The following is a 21,899-nucleotide window of genomic DNA, read 5'->3' on the forward strand; positions in this document are numbered from 1 at the left end:
AAAAGAAATTGTCCCACTGCACAAAACATGCTTGCTGCTGTATTTCAGAAGACATCACGTCTTCAGAATTTCTAATCTAGTGCAAAATAATGATAAAGTCCTATATGTATTCCCATGGTTATAGCCATCTTTGACATTTTTTGCACGTTAACCACTTTGCATAATATGTCAATATGATTTTTCCCTTTCCAGTTCCATTAACATTTTCAAATCCTTACACCTTACTTCTGTCTTCCCTAATACTAGGTGCATCTTAGAATTTAACACACTATAATATTTATGTGCTTTTTAGTTCTTATATATCAAACTGGATTAACAAAACTTAAAAAGTCACATGTACTTTTTCTGCTAATTCAATGTATTATCACTTACTAGTGCCTTCTGTTAACAATCCTATGTCCGGTTTTCAATTCATGTCACAGCATTCCTACCCCAATACAATTTTATTTGGGGTATAAGACCCTATGACAGACAACTAACAAAAATGTTTATATGTGCTATCTACATTTTCCCCACTTAATGACACAGAGTAAAATAAAACAGCATTAGTGCAACACATGCCTGAGAGGAGCACTGGGAGAATGAGGAACTTCTCATCTGCTATGGGGTGCAGAATGCAATTGAAAGGAGGCTGTGTAAGGATAGGGTGCACGATCAACCACCTGCTACATAGCCACTAGCTTTGTGGCACAGCACACAGGGATTAAGGCAGAACTGCAGCCCTTGAGCTTCTCCATTCAGTTGCTTAAGAAATGCAAGGAGGGAAGCAAACCGACAACAGTTCTTGTACTTTCCCAAGAAAATGAGCTACAAATTCCTTTACACAACACTCTTAATGTGGGCCACATGCAAGGAAGATAATCTCTCTTGCCTTTCCACACTTTACAGTGCAAAAGGGCTCGCCAATATACAACCCTACAGAGACAATAAATCCTCCAGGTATTTTTTTTTTTTTTAAATAAATCAAGACAAAATTCAATCTGACATCCACTGATACCAGTGCAAGATAACTGACATGATATATCAGTATTGCCACCAACTTCAGAAAAAACAATGGTCTACCAAACTTACTTTCTTAGATTCCCATCATTCAGCTATTTTAAATTTATTTATTTATTAAAAATGTTCAGCAAATTCTCTCTTACATACAAAAGGTCAGATTACCAAAATTCTCTTTTTAGGAGAGGAATCTCCTATTCACAGGCAACAGTTCATATCAGACCCTTTGTACATTTGTTTTGCTTGAGAAGTAGATTAATCAGTTCTGTATTTATTTTTCCTCAATACTATATTCATTTAACTTTTCTCTTTTTTAGCTTACAGAAGAAGTGTTCAGCAGATATGGTCCTCTATATATATTCAGGATATATACTTTTTTTTTTTTTTTTTTTTTTTTACCTTCAAGCCTTCTGCTGGCAGTCTGTAGCCAAATCTAGCAGGTAGATCATCAAAGGTCTGGGTTCCATTTTCAAGGTTATACTAAGAGAAATAAATTTTAAAGAAAATTCAGGTTTGCAACAAGAGAGAAATAGACAACAAGTGTAAATAGGAATAAACAACACTGCACATTTTTTTTAGATTAAAATATTTATCAGACATAGGACCTCTTGTGACTATGTCAATGAAACCACAAAATTGCTTCTTCCACTTGTCTTCCACACACGTGGCAACATCATTCTTATCTAGTTGTCAGAACAAGAAAGTAATACATAGGTCTTTCATTAAATTACCTGTATGTTAAATTTTTCTTTTTACTGTCTACAATTCAAATACCATCATATATTCAGACAAGAAACTACAAACAACCCAAAAAAGCAAAAATGTGAAGAGCTGGGCTTTTTGGGTGTGGGGCTTTTTTTGGATGGTGTTGTTCTTGCTGTTTTGCTTTGAATTCAGTTGCATACGGGGAAGAACAGCTTTTAACAGGTGGTTTACTGTAGGCACAGAATAGCCTCCATATATTATCCCTTCTCAATTCCCTGCTAGCTATTCAGGTTAGTAGCTGAGAACTCTCTCTACAGTTTTGTTTTATACTAACTATAAGCTTTCATTTCAAAACAGAGGAATACTGTAAAGACCTTAAAACTGTGGAAGCTTTGTTTCCCCTTTCCTCGTTCATGTTTTGTAGCTCTATGATATGCCTAACCAATGCAGAATCCATACAATAAAAAGTACAAATTGTATGTATGCTAAAATTCTTTCCATTAAAAGTAAAAAAAGTTAGTTTCCTGCTGAAGTTGTGAATTATACAATAACTGACGTGAATGCACATCAGTTGATAAGTTTTATTAGTTTAGTGACTGAGAAATATTTATCTATTCACTGTTATCATCCAATTGTCATACAGAACAGTGAAGTAAGGATTGTGTTTATTTCAGAGGTACAAGATATTTCCTAAGAGCCAGACTTGGACAGGGGAACTCAAACCATAGTTCAAAGAAAAATACTACCATCATTTATCTTAACTCTTTCAAAGCAGCAACATTTCAAAGGAGCCTCCGCCCCACAGACTTTAATAAAATTGAGGGGAAAGAGGTAGGAATGAAGGCAAATTTCAAGGAAGCGTTTTTGTTCTGTGTAATCAATCTGCTCCATACAACTTCTCCCTCCTGGTCTTCCATCCTTCCATCATGTAGCACAGCTCTGCGCCAGTACACTGTCTTCCTCCATCCTCACTATTCACTCAGCTACCTTCTTCAAAACATTCTTCCTGAGCCTGTGCTACAGTAAGTTTTCCCCTGAATCACTTAGCAAGCCCCAACTTAAGCTAGGAGTCAGACACAAACCTGTTTATTTTTATCCCTTATTTAAAAAATAACCAGTCACGCTTCATATACACATAACAGTACTTTATACAAACATACTCCTTCATTTGAGGGTGCAACTACATGAGAACACAGAAGCATAAAAATACACCTAAATCAGTAGGGAAAAGAATAATTTCTTTTGTTGACAAACCCAAAACTTCAGCCTGGATTTTGCTCCCCAAATGGGCAATCAATAAACCATGAAATCTCTCAAGATTATAAGATATCTGTATGCCTTCAATTCCACGTGACAGTGCGCAAACGTTCCCTCTTCTTCAGAGTATCTCACAAGCATTCAACTGGCTCCTTTTCACAGCAAAGTTTTAGTAAGTATCTAGTTCACCTCTTCATTTCCTACTTCAAAGACATTCTCAGAATAGATCTGTAACTTCCAAATATCCAAGAATAAAAGACACTTCATTTTTTAGATGGAATTATTTTAGAATACTGCACACAGAAGCTCAAATAGAAAAAATTAAACTGAACTTCCAAAATGCCTTTTTTCCTTTTTTTTTTTTTGAGGTTGGTGGGGGTTTTGTTTTGTTTTTTTTTAAATATCTTTCCTAAGGGAGGAAGTAGCAAGAATTAAAATTATTTTTTTTTTTTTTATGAAAAGAGGAAACACGGGCATGGTGAGAATGGAAAGGGGGGAGGGGAAATCAGGTTTACAGTAGAAAGCCAGTTTAAAATTTCACAATAGAATGGTGATGTCAGTTCCATAATAAAGCAATTATCTATCTGCATTAATTGTTTCTTAAAATTTTTATCTACAGCAAATAGTAACAGTAACAACCCAAAGATCCAAATAACATAACTCAGTATTCATCAACCCCACATTACCACAAAGTTTTAAGTATTTTTATTTTAACATTTAGCTTCACGGGTTTTTCAGTCTGTTCTCCTAAATTGATATATTATCAACTCTCCTGGATATGACTGTAACTAGCAGAGAATATATAGACTACAGTACTTAGGTTTAATTATGTCAGTCGCTTAAGTTCTATCCTACAAAGACACATATAACTTCCTCCATAAAACTACACGATATATAAAATTGGTAATAAATAGCCCAGCAACAACTTTAACCGCTGACCCTATGTTCATTACACTGTTTATCAGTCTGATCATTTAAAAATTCTACACACCCCAAAAATATTATTCTTAATGATAGCAGAGGTTATCAGCTATTCAAAAAAATATATCTAGGTGTAACATACACAAAAACTTTACTGACAAGGCCTCCAGCGCACACAAATTATACTAGCCATAGAAGATTATTTTACTTTATTTATTTATATACAGTTACCCTACAAAATGGCATCCATCACCAAAACTTAAATTGCTGTCTAAATCAAATAATTATGGAATTCTTTTAACAGGGTTATAACATGCAATAGGATATCTGGTCAGATTGGAACTTGTTAAATGACTAAGGGAATTAAGTGCTTTCACTGCCACGGTATCTGAGCACACATCATCTGTAAGCTCATTTGAAAATGTACAATTTATTTTTTTATTGAACTAAAGTGTTAAGGCAATTCCATTCCAAGCAACCTGCTATAACATTTATTGTACGAACTGATTCATTAATAGACTAGCTTAAAAGAAGATTCAGTTTTATAGAGATTTCATCTATGTAGAAAAATATTCTTATACTTACTGCTAAAATATCTGCCTCCACAGGTAAAAGATTCAGGAAAGCAAATAACTGAACAGTCAAAATAGTGTATATCTGAGTAGCAGACAACATCAGCATTCCTATTGACAACAGCATATTTTATTTAATATCTGCAACAAAAAAAAGAGAGTCAAGGCATATAGCAAATATCTTCCTCTGTCATTTTACTGGGCTCTATTGGTCAGTTAAAACTTTTCTTCTAAATTAAGTACGCAAAATGTTATTCTACCTTTACTTTTGAGAAACAAGTAATCTTTAATTTATATGATTATTTTAGAGATAAAAGTCCCCTTTGCTAAGAACATGTAACCTCCATGAGAATACAGGCATAAAACACAAATTATAATAGTAGCACTTCAAAAAGCTTTAGGCAACACATAGCAATGCAAGCGGTATACAGGAATAAACACTTACACAATATTAATCATCCTTAGACATTCTCAATTTTAACCTTCCCTTCTTCTAGTATAAATCCAAATCGGCAAAATTCCTCATGTACCTGGAGTAATTCTACTAAAAGCATTTATTCTAAATATACGCTTGCAAAACCAGTGTGATACCAACAGGTAACAAATACAAACTAGTTCTATCAACTTCACTAAAATTCACAAATGCTCAAATGTGACTCATGGTCTGGACAGCAGATGTAGTCTCCTGTAAAGTGTGTGCATTTCTGAGACCTTTAAAAAAAAGAACACAAGTACTCTGTAAAGTATTTCACAAGCTCATGACATTAAAAGGAAGTTAATTCCGCTTTGTTAATAAATCTTCATCAAAACCAGCAGCAAAAAGCAACAGCTTGTGTCCGGAAATAAAGGGACATGTTTTCTAACAGAAACTGTTCTTTAAAACTGCTGATTAATCATTAATCAAAGAAAAAAAAAAAAGAAAAAAAAGAAGAGAGGGGTTAGGAGAAAGCAAAACAAATATTTTTATATTTTTCCTTTGCCACACAAAGAGGGTTTGGGTTTTTTTTAAAATGAATTAAAAACACAAATTTAGGGCCTGAATGCCCTCCTTGTATGAGCAATGATATCTGCACCCTTAACTGAAGTCATTGAGAGTATCACATTAGCCTCAAAAAAAACCACCAACAAAAACCAACCCGAACAAAACAAACATTTGCATGAACAGAACTTTGAACTCCTTCTCAAATTTAACACCTGCATCAACTGCAATGGTAATAGATTTCATTCCATAATCTCTCATACCAAAAATTAGCCAATTTTACAATGATACGTATCTTGAAGCCACAAAATTTGCCCATCAAATACAACACGGATGTTAAAGATACAACGTTTAAATCCTGAACATTTCAATTCTTTCCAGCAAAGATGAATGCTAACACTTAAGATAATAATACACAGCACTGCTCAGCTTAGAAACTCAGTATTCTTTGAAACAGGTTACAGATTACTTTCCACTTATCTCTTCCAAATTATCATTTTTCTGGCACCAATGAGAGTCCCGATCTAGACAACAAACATGATTCATGTTGAAATGTCATTTCCATGACTGATAAAGGCTATTCCTTAGGACCACAGAATTTACTGAATGTCTGTGAAAGACCAACTTCCTCCACACTTATTATAGGGCTCTCAAATTTATGCTCTCACAATTCACATACATATAAACAACACGGTGCAAATCTGCAACATTTGCTAAATATCATGTTTAATGTAGTAAGAAATGGTGTCTCTGCAAAGCTTTAGTCTAAAATGCTCAATACCATGTGCCCACGGGCATTTAATCTAATGCAGGTCTTTCAGATTCTAATACAAACAAGAGGCAATTACCTAATACACACTCATATGTAGGTAACAATTCTACTACCTAAATTGCAAAATCAAGCATCCAAGAACTTGGGTTAGGCAAGGGAGAGGAAGAAGTTTCAGCCTTCCACATAACTGACTTATGTCTTTTAGTGCATGCTACTCTCATACTGAATGAAGCAAGGTTCTGTAAGGGAAAAATATGAGAATATGATTTATTAAACTATATAGCCATTTCTACACAAAAGGGCAAATGGATAAACTGAAGTTGCACAAGGAGCCATAAAAGCAGCATTTCCTCATTTTGGAGTCCTTGAATTTCCACATAAACTGTACCTTTTAATACTTTTCCTCCCCCTTAGAAGTTTCCTAATGTTTTTAAAGGGGTTTAAATTCCTGTATATATACTTCCCACAGCTTGCAGTATGTGGGAGTTTGAGATTTAGCCTTAATTTGTGCTGTTGAGAAATGCAATCTGAACTGGAGGAATAGTTAGCTGACAAAGGGATAGAGACTTCTGGAGAGGAAAGATGTGGAGCTGGATAAGAATCCTGGCCAGATGCCCATCTATCTATCTACTCCCCCATCTCTCATGAGCTACATGTAGAGGCTTCTGTCCTGTCTGATGTTCCCAAAATACAGGCTGGATTACTGCCATGCCTCTCTCCCCCAGCCCTGTCTCTATAAAAATTAAACCAGTATTTGTTTTCTCCACCTCTTTACTGACTTTACTCTTTCACCTTCTCTTTCCCAGATGTTATATTCTATCAAGTTTATTTTATTAAAACAGAACTCAACATCAATGTACAATTTCACCACAGTGCTGGTATAACATGTTCTGCATCAATACTCTGAGTGACAAAAATACACTTAATCTATATGAGCATACTATAAGCCTTTATAAGCATACTGACATTGGAGATGTTTTCTAAATTTGCATTTTAAAAGAAAGCATTTAAACTATCTAATAACCTAGACCATTTAATAGCAGCACTTTCATCTACAGAACTTGAGAGACAACAACTATCATTCATTTCTGTGTGTCATGCTCTTACAATCTGACTGTACTACCCAAGTTTGGTGGGACAGCTACAAGCACACAAGCTTAGAGGGGAAAGACTCAGTAGGATTCTGCATTATGATCCACCTGGACAACAGACTCTTCGTCTGCTGGACATGGCCTTAAAAAAGAATGACAGAGAACTCTTTCACACAGAAAGTTTACTCCAAACGAAACTACTGAGTGAGGTAATACATTTTAGTGCTTAAACAAATACCTTTTTGTTTTTCTTTGAAAAGGACCATCTTAACAACAAAAACTCTTTAGAGCAAGGAGTAGTAATGGAGAATTTCCCTAACTAAGTCTCCCACAACAGCCTAACTTACTAACTTGGGATACAGTAAGAGAGGAGTGTAGAGCCTGATCATCATTAATTCCCAGAAAATCTCTGGCATCAGGAATAGCCCCATGACAATGGTGCTAGTCACTGTTAGTGAGAAGCAGCCAGGAAGAACCTCCCCCTGAGCTCTTACTTCTAAATGCCTTTCACTGCAAAAACACAACCTAATACTGAAGATCAGGACCTCTGTCCTCCACTGACAAGTTACATCTGACAATTTCTTTTTGTACTGTTGCTACAGTCATAATCCAGTCTTAAGACAGACAATGATTAGCTGCCTACAGAGGAACTTCAGATTCCTCTTAGGCTTAGCTACAACATGATTATATGCAGGCAATCTCTTAAGAACACAGAAGTACAAAATATCTTATTCCCCTTATAAAAACTCACACCTAAATGTGGGCAAGCTAAAAAAAAATCCAACATTCAAAATTCCAACACATTCAACAAAAACCCATGTGATCCAGTACACCAGCTACTTCAGAGTACAAACCAAGCAACAATTAAGTGCTACATTCAGCATGAAATCTAACCACTTTCATTGCTGAATTTAAAAGAATTGCTTGGTCCTTAGATGGATGACTAAGTCTCTCTAGTAATTCTTCTAGTCTCACAGTAAGAAATTACTTGAAATGACTTAAAATAGTGGCAACACAAAACAACAGCAAATACACTGGATCCAATATTATTGTAACAGTTAAAATAATTCAGGGACAAGTTTTAAAAGTAGATGGTACATGCTTGATAACAGCATTATCAGAACACCTGGATCTCCTCTAACTTCTTTTATTGGAGGAATTAAAAGTACTTCACAAACAATTAAACTCAATTAGGTCATCCAAACTGTTTGTATGATTGTTGAAAACCTCTAGATTGAGGCTTCTTATTTAAATGGTTCCATGTGGATTTGTTTTCATCTGACTGTAGATACTTCATTCTGAAAATTGTAACTTTGTTGACTTAGGAAGTCACAGCCAAGACTACTACATTCTCTTTCAGAATCAAGAAACACCTAAGAATTTCTGTCCTCCTGTCCTATCCTTTGTGGGTTTTTTAAGCAGAAAGCATTGTCCCATGATCTGAGGTCCTCAGCGTTAATTAAAGCAAAGACTGGAGAGTTAGATTTGATTTAAACTGACACTAACATGAAGGTAATTAAAATTCATTATTACTAATGGGAAGAAAAAGCTGTTATTTTCAAAAATAGTTCTCATGATTATGACGATCATTCTGACATATGATGCTTTGCGAAACTTTCAACTGGTTAGCGGAACAGAAGTTGCAGTCACAGGAACCCGTAATGAATTACGAAATTCATTAATTTTTATTTCTAAATTCCTATTTACCAGTTTCTCTCATCAGCCTGCCCTAACAAAGAGGATGTCAGTGAAACCATAAGGATAAACAACCATTGTTCAAAAAATACCATCATTTTTACCACGACAGAAGCAACAATACACTTGAAGCTATCACAGTACTTTAACCAATACAGTAAATTCAGCACATACCTTACAACACGGAGAAAGCTTTAAAATAGTATAGAGCAAGGTTAGAAAATACCAGAAATAAAAGTTGTCCTTGCAGAGAACATGCACGTACAGTGCAGTCTTCTCTGTCAAAGTTACATACATACAGATTCTTCTGGGCCCAAGAACTACTGCCTCAAATGCAAGCAAAAAAGCCTTACAATTCCTGAAATTCCGTGGCTCATTTGTAGACCACACTCTTAATTGAACGAGGCAGCTTATAGCACACAAACACAGGTGTATGTAATTAAAGACTATACTGTAAACCACACAAAAAGTTAAACTTGACTCTGCATTAAATCTTCAGCACTTTACCCCTGATTTTCCAGTACGTATAGGCAAAGTTCTCCTTAAGTAACTTCAGGCGTTTTGAGAGTCTTTTTTTTTTTCTTCCCACTCTGCATCCTAGAACTCACAAAACAAACTAAGCCTGAGCAGCTACATCCCTCCATCACAGGACTGGACAGGATCACCAGGTCAGAAGTGAAGAGGTGAAAATGTGGGGTGTGCTGTAGAGCATGCTATATCACAGCATATCTACAAGCAGCAAGACAACCATGAAGTAAATACAGTAACTTGGAATACATCAGACAACGTACTGCCCATGAAGATAAGGCAGCAGTAGCATTTTTGTACGTACAATAGAAAATACATTCCTAATTACACTTTTGAAGGAAGAGGACAGCAAAATGTCCATTCTCGCTTGAAGATAAGGACGGCTAAATAAGCTCGATACAAGAACTGACAATACACGACAGATGTATCTATCTGCTCTAGCGGACACTAAGAACGCCTTGCCTACCTTTTAATATATTAACAGTATTGTTTGTATTAATACAAAGGTGTTATGAAACACACAGTGTTTTTAACACAATACACTGACTCCCAGACCAGAATAGGCAACCTGAGTGGAAAACATTCTTCTGGAGAGACCTGCACCCCATCAAAAATACCAGTTTCATACCTGCCAACGTGAACAAGCCTTGGGAACACATTTAAGACTTATGTCATGAAAAAATTACATGGCTTGGGATATGGATAAGAATATTCAGGTTTTGGCAACTCTCCACAAACCAAGCTCCACAAAGTACATACAAGTATCAAATTTTCAGAAGTCTGTATCTCAATCAACTCAAAATGTATTTCACAGCAGAAGACAATACAAAGAATTCCTTGCCCACATGGTTATGCTCATACTTCAAATCTCTCCAGAAAACAGCTGTTTCCCCTCCCACTGGTGAAAAAAAAAACCTAACCTGCACATCTGTATTAAACAAACTTAAATTCTATTTTAGTGCCAAATAGGATCACAACGCTTACAGCAATCACAAAAGTCACATGAGCATACAGAAACTTCGTCCTGCCACAAACTCAGTGACAACATTCTAAATATTCTGGTAGATTGGGTTGCACCTTCCAAAATTACCCAAGCAGTGGATGAACAAAAGTTACACAAATATCAATAATTTTCACACATATCCCCAAAAGCCCCAGTGTCTCTAGCTTTTTGCATTTTGATGCCATCGTATCATTACTGACCCGAATCTCCATCTATGATCTATCCACTGAACTGAAAACTAATGCACGCAAAGGAGGTTCAGCGTTCCGATCTGCTAAGGCGCAGGAACGATTCCTCTCAGTTTGTTTTCCTCTTTTTATTAGCAATTTGGCTGTCAGCCAGCCAGCCTCCATGCTACTCATTATCTTCCGAGCACAGACAGCGCCTCAGCGCACAGCCAGCCTCCGAGGAACCACGCAGCAGACAGAGCTGTACAAGGCCAGAGCGAGGATTTAGCTTCCATCGCTCTCGAAGCGATGCCCGGCGAGCCCTTTACCCACCGACCGAGGCGGATCTCCGCGCAGACCGCAGCGACGGCCTACGGGAAAGGCAAGCGCCAGGGCCAGCGACGCTGGCAGCCGGGCATACCGCGGCGGGGCCCGAGCCGCGGGGCCGCGGCCGGCCCCGCCTCGCCGCTCGAAGGGCGGAGGCGAATAAGCGCTGCGCAATGGAGCGACGGGCCCGCTAATTCCTTAACCGCCACGAAGCCAGGGCGCTCGGCAGCAGGGAAGAGGCCCGAGGGGACCCGCGACCGCGTCCCCCGCCCCGGCGGCCCTCACCTGCGGGCCCGGCTCAGGGCCCGGCGCGGGGAGCCGAGGGCCGCGCCTAGGCCGACTCCATAGCGCTCTCCGCCCGCTCAGCGGCCACGGCGGAAGTCCCGCCCCGCCGCCGCGCAGCAAGCGGCGTCGGCTCGGGGCAGGCTATTGCTCGCCGGGGCTGCCACTCAGCCGCCGGCGCGTGACGCGGGGCGGGCTTAGCAGGCGAGCGGGCGGTGCCAAGCTCCGCTGTCGGTCCCGCCCGCGGGGTGAGGGGAGGCCCCGCCTCTGCCGCGCCCTGCGCCCGGGCAGGGGGCGGGGCGGGCTAGCTGCGGCCACCTCACCCTCCGCCGCCGACACCACCCACTTGGGCTGAGGCGGTTGAGGCGGCGGCTCCTCCTCCTCCTCCGCTGCCCCCCCCCCCCCCGCACCGGCCGCCCGCGCCGTCAGCAGTCGGCGGCCTCCCGGGGCAAGGTATGGGGCGCAGACGTGTCCGCTGTCACCGCTCTCCGATACTGCCGGCCCGGCCCGGCGCGGCCTCCTCAGAGCCTCGAGTGCGGCGGGAGCGTGTCTCGGCCAGGGTTTGCCGTCGCCTCCGAACTGGCGGTTAGCGTGAGGGACAGCAGAGCGGTCCCGCGAAGGGAACCTGGGGAAGCAGGTAACGGAGACGAGCGTCGGCGCCTCCCGCTGCAGGCGCCTCTCTGGCGCCGGGCCGCCCCCTCGCCGCCTTCACCTCGGCTCGCAGCCCGCCGGCTCCTGTGGGAGCTGGAGGCGTGGCCTACGCGTTCACCGGCCGCCGCCTCCCGCCCGCGCCGCGCCGCGCCGCCGGGTGGCAGGGGCGGCGGGAGCTGGCGCCGAGGGCCGCGGGGGACGGCGCGGGAGCCGAGCGGGCTTCAGAAGCGGACGGCGGGCTCCAGCAGTGTGTGGGAGACGGGGCGGGAGGGGTTACCCCTCCGCTGACTGTAGCCCAGCTCTGTGTTTAAAAAAAAACAAAACAGAATAACGCACTTGAGAAATGTCAGCTAAGCACAAAAAGTGAGCGGGGCGAGGTAGCCACGCGGGGGTCGGCCTCTTTTCTCAAGTAACAAGCGATAGGACGAGAGGAAACGGCCTCCAGTTGCGCCAGGGGAGGTTTAGATTGGACATCAGGAAAAATTTCTTCGCCGAAAGGGCTGTCAAGCACTGGAACGGGATGCGCAGGGAAGCGGTGGAGTCGCCATCCCCGGAGGGATTTAAAAGACGTATAGATGTGGCGCTTAGGGACGCGGTTTGGTGGTGGACCTGGCAGGGCCAGGTTAACGGTTGGACTCGGTGATCCTAAAGGTCTTTTCCAACCTAAACAATCCTATGATAATTAACGTACTTGCTATGTTATGCCAGTTACCGCTTTTGTATCCTTCAGGGGTTGACAATAGCTCATACATACGAGAACAGTGAGTGAAGGTCCTTTTCCTTCAATGTGTGGTATGCTTAGCTTTAACAGAATAATATTTATGAAAAAAACATGCAGCCTTTCTCTAAACTTCACTTGTATACAGATTTGTGTCTTCCCTTAATTATTCTTTTCCTTCATGCTTACAATAACATTTTCTCTGGGCAAGATACAGGATGTTCTATCCACACAGAAAGGATATGTAGACTAGAATTACAACTGCCTGACCAGCCACTCGGAAACAGTATGAATTTTTATCCTTTGACCAGATTCACAACAGGTAAAGGAACTTAATTGTACTTGAAACGTTTTGCCTTTGCCAAACTGGCTGCTAAGTTTCAGAGCTGGTACAGTGGGGAGTAAATAGCAAGTGAACAGGCATTTCTCAGGTCAATTTTGTTTCACTGGGAAGCAAGGATGTAAAAACCACTGTGATTTTTAAAGGATTTTTTCCCTACAAAATATGAAATGCAGGAGTACTTAATGAATTTATAAATTGCTCATTGCTGTAATACTTGACTACATGTAAATCCGGTGGACTTTTACCGTACATACTGGTTTGGCAGCTTCTGTCAACATTTGGATCTGCGCAGCTCTTTGTGATTTTCTGTGATAGCAGTACCAATGTCTTGGGAGATGTAGTGACTGAGGAAAAAGGAAGGGAACTCACGAAAACATTGTGGAATTTTAAAAGCACATATTATGGTTTCTAGCTTATGACACCAGTCTCCCCTGTCAGGAGAGGATGAGCGGAAAAGTTCATCTCAATAACGGGAGATAATATCTGGATTTTTTCCCCAGTTTCATTGTGAGGTAATGGGCAGCATTTCCAGAAGGTATGGATCTCTCTAACAGCTATGTTCGTTATTATTTTGAGGCCAGCTGGGGAGCTAACGTCCTTTACACAAATTAGTGGAGATAGCCTTTGCGTATGCCTTATTTCTTTCCCAGAATGTTAAAGTATTCCACAACTTGGTCAATTTTCTGAACTCGTCCTTGGGCTATTTTAAAACGGTCCTATCTAACACAGGGTGTTTCTGTGTTCACACAGTATGTCTCTTTTCTGCCTGGCGTACCATAGGATTCCTGAGTGGACTGGATGACTGCTAAGGAAAGGGCTTCACAAAGATGGATCCTACCAGTTTTGTGGCAGTGGAGAACATCACAGTTTCGCAGCTGGATTGTACGTGCCTACTATTGAGCAAATCCTTCTAGAAATTTGCACATTCCAGTTAGGTAGATAATATCTTCGTATTACCTGTTGGTTCATTTTATGTTTCCAGTCTTCGACTTTGCCTCATTATTCTTCTTGCCATGTATACTGTGTATTTCTCTGCACTATCCTACTGATGCTCTTATGGCACAAAGGAAACAAGCTGCCATTCTGACCCAATTACCAAGATTCCTAGAGTAGTAGTTAGGAATTAGTATTGTACGTATAGATATTCAGGGGTTTTTTTCCTCCTTTTTTCATGCTTGTTATCTCCTCCATCTTATTTCTTTTTTACCTTCTCCCATCGTTTTTATACTTGCTTGTCAAGCATAAGATTTGTATTCCCTTTTCTCACTTCTAAACTTACTTTCTAATCACCTTTAGTTTATGATTTCACAGTCTGTTACTGTATTGTGTTCTTAAAATATGCACGCACATATACACACACATTTCTTCAAGGTAAACCAAAGGTTTTCTGATTTCTGGCTTAAAGAAATTATCCAAACATAATGGAGATACTTTTGTATGAAAAAGATTAAAAGTATAAGATAAGCTGTCCCATTTAGTATTCACTTCTCTGCTATTTTCTGGAGTAAAAAATCCACCAAAGTTTTTCATTATATAATGTATATGTTCTTTAGAAACATATACAAGTAAAACTTGTATCTTTCTCAAAATTCCATTTAGCTAATGCATTAACTCCTGTAAGGCTAATTGGTCAATTAGCCTGCGGAGAGGAGACAGTGCATATCTGTAATTCTACCAGCGTATGTATATGTGTTAGGAATTTCTAGGGCTGAAGGATGTATTATCCTAAACAGCAAAGCCAAACTGTTGGCCAAGAGCAGAGTAGCCAGAATTAATCTCTTTTCTTGGAGTCACTTGATCTTAAATATGAGTATAAGAAGATGGCAGTTGCCTGCAAAAAACTTGATGTTGATCTACCGAACTTAAATATTTGTAGAGAGATTCCTTACATATCTTGGTAAACAAATATAACAGAGATCCTAATGGATGTAATCTTTATCCTACTCCCATGAAAGAATTGGTCTTTGTAAAAACTTATTTTGATAGTTTGTCAACTAATTAGAGATCCCACCCTCTTTCAAATACTAGCTCCGTTCTTCCAAAGTTTTTTGCATTTGATTGTGGCTGCAAATGAGAGGCGAGGTTGAAACCTTTCTGAGAATTCCTAGGAAAAATGTTCTGTGAGCCTCTGTTTTGTTTACGGTAGGTTTAAAGGGAGTGTCTTCTTCTAGAACATCTAGCTTTACTTGCCACTGAACTGGAGACAGCAGGAAAATGTGTGATTTATTGTATGCTTTCAAAACACAGTTCCCTGGCTCTCTTTCAAAATACAAAAATCCACGAGTCTTCTGTAATTCAGAGATGATCTGTCAGCATAAAGTGTCCTTCAGACCAGAAATCACAAAATAAATGGAGAGTAAAAAATGATGCATTGGTAACTGCAAGGAATAGTAATCTTAAGCAAAATGGACCATGTTAACAGAAGTGCTAAAAATACATTTTATTTGTACAAGGAAGTGAGTTATGTTCCATAATTAGTTTCTCTTTAGTAAATTGTAATATATTCTATGGCAGGGTTTAAACGCAGTATGGAAAATAGGAGAGGATGTCTTGAAATGAGAATTTCCAATGCAGTGAGAGTACTGCCGTGCTCATTAAACATAACCTTAGCTAAGTCACCCAGGTCTCTCTGTACTCTTAAACTTTCTAGTTCAAGTCCTAGAAATGGTCTAACTATAGTAGCATAGAGTATCGTATTGGTTAATTTATTCTGCAGTATATGTAAGTGTCTCCTTGCTTTGGTATTCCCATCTGTTAACTGGGGATCATTATTATTTCTTACTTCAGAGTTACAATATTTTAAGATCTTCTGTGCTCTTCAGATGAAAAGTGTTATGAAGGCAGAGTATAATCTTTTAGGGGCCGAAGCTGGGTAAGAGAGCAACCATAGGCAGGACACTGAAAATTGCTAAGGTAAATCAAATCATCAGCTGAGGAGACAGAGGTCCTGAGTGGGGGTTAATACTGGCAAAGGACAGAAGGAATTCAGATGAATGACTGAAATCTGAAAGATTTGGGTGAAGAATCAGCAAATGAGAAGGGAAGTTAGTTTCTGAACTGGTTTGGAGGTTTTTTTTTTGATTCAGCTTCTGGTTATACCAACCAAAAACAGGCTGAGTCCAAAATAAAGACACTTGAATTATTGTTGAGCAGCACCAGTGAATAGTCTGTCCTGAGTGGAGTAGAGGGTAGATTTAGATGAGATGTAAGGAAGAAGTTCTTCACTGAGAGGGTGGTGAGGCACCGGAACAGGTTGCCCAGAGAAGTTGTGGCTGCCCCATCCCTGGAAGTGTTCAAGGCCAGGTTGAACAGGGCTTTGAGCAACCTGGTCTAGTGGAAGGTGTCCCTGCCCATGGCAGGGAGGTTGGAACTAGATGATCTTTAAGGTCCCCTCCAATCCAAACCATTCTGTGAGTCTGTGAGTAATACTTCCCCAAGTCCAGGTAGATGTACCAAGTAGAGAATACAAAAATCTACCCTGTAGCTTGGAAAAAATATGGCAGGACTGTCTGTGGAATGCACAGGTCAGATGCATAGAAGGACTTGGCAAATAAAATTATTTGGATGAGTCGATGAGGAACTTTGCTGCTTTGGGTGTGAACATCTGCTGGAAGGTCATGCTTGAAAGCCAAAACTAGGAACAAAAATTTGCAATCCTAATATACTGCCAAAAGTTGATTTCATTTGAGCGGATGGCTAAGAAATTACATTCCCTTCATGCTGATTCACAGTCGTTACCTCTACTTCCTCCGTTATGATTTTAAGAAGTAATGTGAAGCTATCGTCTACAATCTCCGAAGAACAAGTGCTGAAGTACTACATCTGGTATCTCAGAGTCTCTGATATCTGTGCTTGTAACACTGGACTTGCTCCTGGAAAGCACTCGAACTAAATAAGGAAAAGGTAAGGAATGAATCCATAATGTATTTTCCTATCTTTCATAGTAGAAGGTCTTGGTCCTGAGATCTATTGACCATCATTAACCAGAGCACTTAACAGGGTGGGTGAATGTTTAAAACAGGGTGGGGTGGAGGGGGAGTGGAAATAATGGACAAACTTACCAAGAATAGATTATTTTAGCTTGATAGCCACTCATAAGGAAGCCATGGCGTTAAGGCTACTCTCCTGGAGAGTAAGAACCCCCACCCCACTGGCCTTGCAGGAACTTGCGCTATACCTATTTCCCAGCCACGAAGTGGCAAAAAATTCCTGTAGATGTAGCTATGGTAATTTATTAGTTTATAAATTGAAGATACAGTTATACTGGAACATAGCTGTTGGCAGGTGTGACATTTCACCCAGATGTGTGGGACAGCTGGAAAGGGTGCTTGACTGCCGGTCTCATGGAAGAGCACAGCGTTACTGAAGAAAGGCCAGTCCTTCAGTCTGGTAACAAAATGCAGTCAAGTATTTTTCTGCTCACATTTTCCAAAGGCTATTCTGTTCTAAAACAGACCTTTCAAAAGCTGACCAGCCTTTTCTCTTTAAGGAAATGAACTACCTCCTAAAAGAGAAAAAAGTTCTATGAGAAGTAAGTTACACATCGTTTTAGTAATTTAGAACCTTGTTATCTTTTTTTTTTTTGGCTTTATTTAACATGGTAGGAATACACGTTTTCAGAAAGTCATTTTAGGCAGATGGGAACGTTGGTGCCATCTCCAGGTGCTTGCAGCCCATAAACGCCGTTGTGTATGGCCCGTGGGACACGGTAGTGTCACCAGTGTCATCTTTTTCCTTTAAATTTGGCTGACGCAGCACAGTGCCCCCCCGTGGGATCTCGGTGTTAGCGCGGGCTGTACGCGCAAAATGGCTTTGAATTGCGTATGTAAGGTCGGGTAAGAGAATTACCGGGAAGCAAAGGTCGCTAAAATGAGGATTTCGGCGCAGGTGTGTGAAACAGAAGAACGCTTCCACCGCAGTAACGAAGACCTCGGGCGGACCTCGTCGTTCTGGCCGCTGCCCGTTTGCGTGCTGGGCAGCCGGCAGCGCTCCCGCCGCCCCCGCGCCCTCTCTCTGCCGCGGCTCCCCAGGCTGGTTCCGTTCGCCTGCCCCTCACAACAGCGCGGCCTCCGCGCAGCCCGGGGCGGGGCTCGGCTCGGCGGGAGCCCCGGCCCCGCCCGCCTCTCCTCAGGCCGGCGCCGCCGCCACCCAGCCGGCGAGGGGCTGCCGCGGGGGCGGGCGCTGCTCCTCCCGCCCCGCCCCGCCCCGGCGGTGGCGGCCGCCTCCCGGGCGCCGAGCCCCGGCCCCTTCCTGGGCGGGCGGCGGCGGCGGCGCAGGGATGCTGCTGGTGCTGTCAGAGGAGCAGAAGGCGCACCTGGGCTGCCTGCCGCGGGTGGGCGCCGCAGGTCCGGCAGTGTCCGCCTCCGGCCGCCCCGGAGCCGGCTGTGGGGGGAGGCGGTGGTTGGGGGGGCGCAGCCCGCCCGGCGGGGCTGGGCGGGAGGCGGCGGCCGGCGCCGCGGCCTGCAGCGGAGTTGCCTCTTCTCGTTTCAGCCGTCGGCGAGCTGGGGCGCCTGGCGGTGGAGCTGCTGCGGCGGGGCGCGGCGGCGCGGGCCTGCGAGGCGGCCGCCAGTAAGGGCCGGGCCGGGCCGGGGGCTGTCACCGGGGGGAGGGGTCCGGGGCCGGCCGTGACGACTCCGCAGCGGGGGCGGGAGAGCGGGAAACGCGGTGGCTGCCGGAGGGGAGGGGGCTGACGGCAGGGAGCGGCCGCGGGCAGCCGGGCCCGGCGGGACCCTGGGCAGGCAGTGCCCGGTCGTGCTCGGTGCCCGGGGGGGGGGGGGGGGGGGGCTGGCCGCAGGCCCTTCTCTGCCGGGAGGGAGTCTGCGGGCTGGCCCGTTGCCTGCCCGCGCATTCGGGGCGCAGTTGCGGTACGTGAGCGTGCCGTTTTCTCTGCGTGGGGCCGAAAGAGGTGGGTTTGGGTTTTTCTTGGGTTCCGGTTGGTTTGTTCGTTGCGGGCGGGGGGGGGGGGTAACGCGCTGCCTGAAGGGTGCGCAACCCTCTGCTTTTTTTTTGTCTTTTCGGTGACTATTTTGCAAGGTAGCTGTGGATATATTTCCAGTTGTGCATATCGTTGCTGCGGCAGCTTCATAAGGAAGTAAAAGGTACTTGTGCTTTCTTTGAAGGAAAACTTAACGTTGGTGTTGACACCATTCAGCGTGGGGTGGAAGGACTAACCTACCTTCTTACGGAAAGCTCCAAGCTTATGGTAAGGATACCTTTGTGTAATGAATCCAGGGACACGCTCAAGAGATGTCTTCTGAACACTTACAGCTCTGAAAATGCTGATGAACGGGGAAAACCTAGTTCAAAATTCTGATGACATGTATTCTTTTAATTTAAAAAAAAGTTTATTCTGTTCTCTTACTGAAACACTGCATCTGCGTGGATCACTGGAATTTGTATTGAGTGTCTGAAGCTAAAACTCGACAACGTTGTAGTAGCGTATAGCAGGAACGTGCAGTAATGTAGTCCATACAGAGAAGCACGCTTCGGGATTAAGCTCTATCTAAATAACAGAACTTGAGTGATGATGATGTTGTTCAGCTGCTGTGCAGGATGTGTGCTGTACTAACCCACCGTTAAGCATTCCGTGTGTTTGTCCGATACAGTAGGTTTGAGACCTTTTTCAGCTCCTGACATCAGAAGTTCGGGTGAGTGTAAGCAGATATTAAAATTAAAAAAAAAAAAAAAAAAAAAGTTGGATAATAACTCCTTCCATTGGAAAGACTTTTTACTGTTGATGTAGTAGAAGAGTTGAACAACGAAGACATGGAGAAGGGATAGAGAGACACGTAATTCCAAATTAAACTCAAGCAGGCATTGTTCTGAAGAGCAGGTGGGGAAGGGATTGAAATATTGCAGAATCTTCCCTTGAAGTAAGGCAACTTGACTGACAGATAAATTATAGTGTATTACGGTAGAATATAGTTGATCACAGAATGTGTTTATGGTACAAATGCATTGTAAAGGTATGACACTTTCTGTTGAGTAAATAACTGCTTCCACAAGGGTGAACCAAGCTTCTCCAGTTCAGCACAGAGGCATTGACCTGTGGGAATTGGCTTCTTGGGGCCACTCTAAGGTACTGTAACGTGAGCCTTAAAAGTCGTACCTGGTGCTCGCTCACATGTGCAGACATTCGGATCATTTCGGAGTATTTATAATTTGAGTATCAGTATTATGTTAACATACTGTTGATAAACTGATGATCGAAATACGTACTTCCTCATGACAAAGTTGAGATCCTTTTTTGTGCTGCTTTTTGTTCTCTGATGTGGAGGCTTAAATGTGAGGATGTTGAATGTTTTTCTTTTTTAAAAAAAAAAATCTAAAACTGCTCCTGAAGCTGATGCAAATCAGCTGTAATACATCAACATGTGTAAATCACATAAAACCAGGATGATTTGTTTTGTCCTAGCTGTAGAATTGTCCTCGCACATTCCTGCAGGAAAATGGCTGCACCACACCATACATAATGTTTACTTACCATTTTACTTGTTTCTCAACAAATAATGGTTATTACATAGCTCTGTATTAAGGCCTAAATTTGTTATTTCTAGATTTCTGAGATAGACTTCCAAGATTCCATTCATGTTCTGGGATTCTCAGATGAATTGAACAAATTACTGCTCCAGCTATACCTCGATAACAGGAAGGAGATAAGAAGCATTCTCAGCGAGCTGGCACCAAAGCTTCCCAGCTACCACAATCTTGAATGGAGACTGGATGTGCAGGTAACTTCTCTTACGTTTTCGGTATTCTGTATTTTACTTTACATTTTTTTAACATCATAAACAACTACTAAACAATGAATTTATATTCTTTCAAAGTAATTGAGGCAACAGTTTTTCCTGTATTTAAAACTGACATAATTTTGTTATTGCACCAAAGATAGCTAGTTAGGAGATGAACAGGATATGTGACGATGTTGCTTTCTGAAAATTGAATTCATAGCTCCATTGGTGTTTTTTTAGCATATACTAAATACATTCGTTCTTAGTTATCACCTAATTTTCAGAAATAGTATGAAAGCATTGATCAAGGTGGATTAGTGTTGCCTAATGATAAACCTAAATAATAGATTGTGTGTATCTTTAATGTGGATGAAAAGGATTTTTAAACAGTCTTCCAAGTGGGTCCTACAAACCTGTTGTGAATTGTAAATATGGAAGTTGATAACCATCTTTTGTCTGTTTGTTTGTTTCCCTATTCCCATTTCATCTAAACTCCCTCATGCAGCTTGCAAGCAGAAGCCTGAGACAACAGATTAAGCCTGCCGTGACTATGAAGCTACATCTTAATCAGAACGAAGATCAAATTGCCCAAGTGTTGCAAACCGACCCTTCTACCCTCCTCCACCTAATTCAGCAACTGGAACAAGCGTTGGGGGAAATGAAAACAAACCATTGCAGGAGGATAGTGCGCAACATGAAATAGTATTGATTCGTGGCTGTTGTCTTACTAAGCAGTTTGTGAAACAACTAAAAACAATGTTCACAAATACACTTTGAGGAAGAATAAACATCTGGATCAGATGAAATGCTTTCCTGTGCTAGGATCTTGAGCCAGTAATGATAGGCTGAATGTCCTCTGGTGCTAACTTTACACACCTGCCTGATATGAGATAGGTAATTGGTTTTGCTTTACTTGCAGATGTAGAAATTCAGTATGCTATGCAGAGAATTTCTTTAGCCCTAACTTAGTATAGTTCTACTTGAAGAGCTTTCCTACATTAAGGAGAGCTGTCTTAATATTACATGAAGCTGCACATTTATTTTTACATTTATCAAGTAGGTTTTTTCCCTTGATTTTGCTTCTGTTTTGAAATTAAAAACCCAAAACACTAGACTGGTAGAAATGATACTTCACAGGAATGTTTCTTCCATCTAGCTC

The 21,899-nt window shown here is 41.8% G+C and overlaps 2 protein-coding genes across 4 annotated transcripts in view; one reads left to right on the forward strand and one right to left on the reverse strand.

Annotated features, from left to right (window-relative positions):
- The window catches only part of RNF13 (ring finger protein 13), a 46,326-nt gene extending 34,898 nt beyond the window's left edge, over positions 1-11,428 (reverse strand). Inside the window, exons 1-3 of one of the 2 annotated variants that reach the window (XM_052802764.1) lie at positions 11,302-11,428; positions 4,468-4,595; positions 1,399-1,479 (exon numbers count right to left, since the gene is read on the reverse strand). In XM_052802764.1, coding sequence (XP_052658724.1) covers positions 1,399-1,479; positions 4,468-4,581 — 195 coding nt within the window. In that variant the 5' untranslated portion in view covers positions 4,582-4,595; positions 11,302-11,428. Of the gene's footprint in view, positions 1-1,398; positions 1,480-4,467; positions 4,596-10,722; positions 11,064-11,301 lie in introns of those variants that run through there. The other variant, XM_052802765.1, reaches the window with a different exon arrangement.
- A 374-nt stretch (positions 11,429-11,802) lies between these two features.
- COMMD2 (COMM domain containing 2) lies at positions 11,803-21,546 on the forward strand. Of its 2 annotated transcripts, XM_052802772.1 has the most exons (6): positions 11,803-11,935; positions 13,791-13,892; positions 18,501-18,578; positions 19,130-19,212; positions 20,567-20,740; positions 21,246-21,546. In XM_052802772.1, the coding sequence occupies exons 2-6, from the start codon at positions 13,838-13,840 to the stop codon at positions 21,441-21,443; spliced, it is 588 nt and encodes a 195-aa protein (XP_052658732.1). In that variant the 5' UTR covers positions 11,803-11,935; positions 13,791-13,837; the 3' UTR covers positions 21,444-21,546. The 2 variants fall into 2 exon arrangements, with proteins under 2 accessions (XP_052658732.1, XP_052658731.1); XM_052802771.1 differs by lacking the exons at positions 11,803-11,935; positions 13,791-13,892 and adding an exon at positions 18,209-18,355.
- Positions 21,547-21,899: the final 353 nt, after the last annotated feature.

This window comes from Harpia harpyja, chromosome 12, assembly GCF_026419915.1.
Source record: "Harpia harpyja isolate bHarHar1 chromosome 12, bHarHar1 primary haplotype, whole genome shotgun sequence".
In the NCBI taxonomy this organism is placed as follows: Eukaryota; Metazoa; Chordata; class Aves; order Accipitriformes; family Accipitridae; genus Harpia; species Harpia harpyja.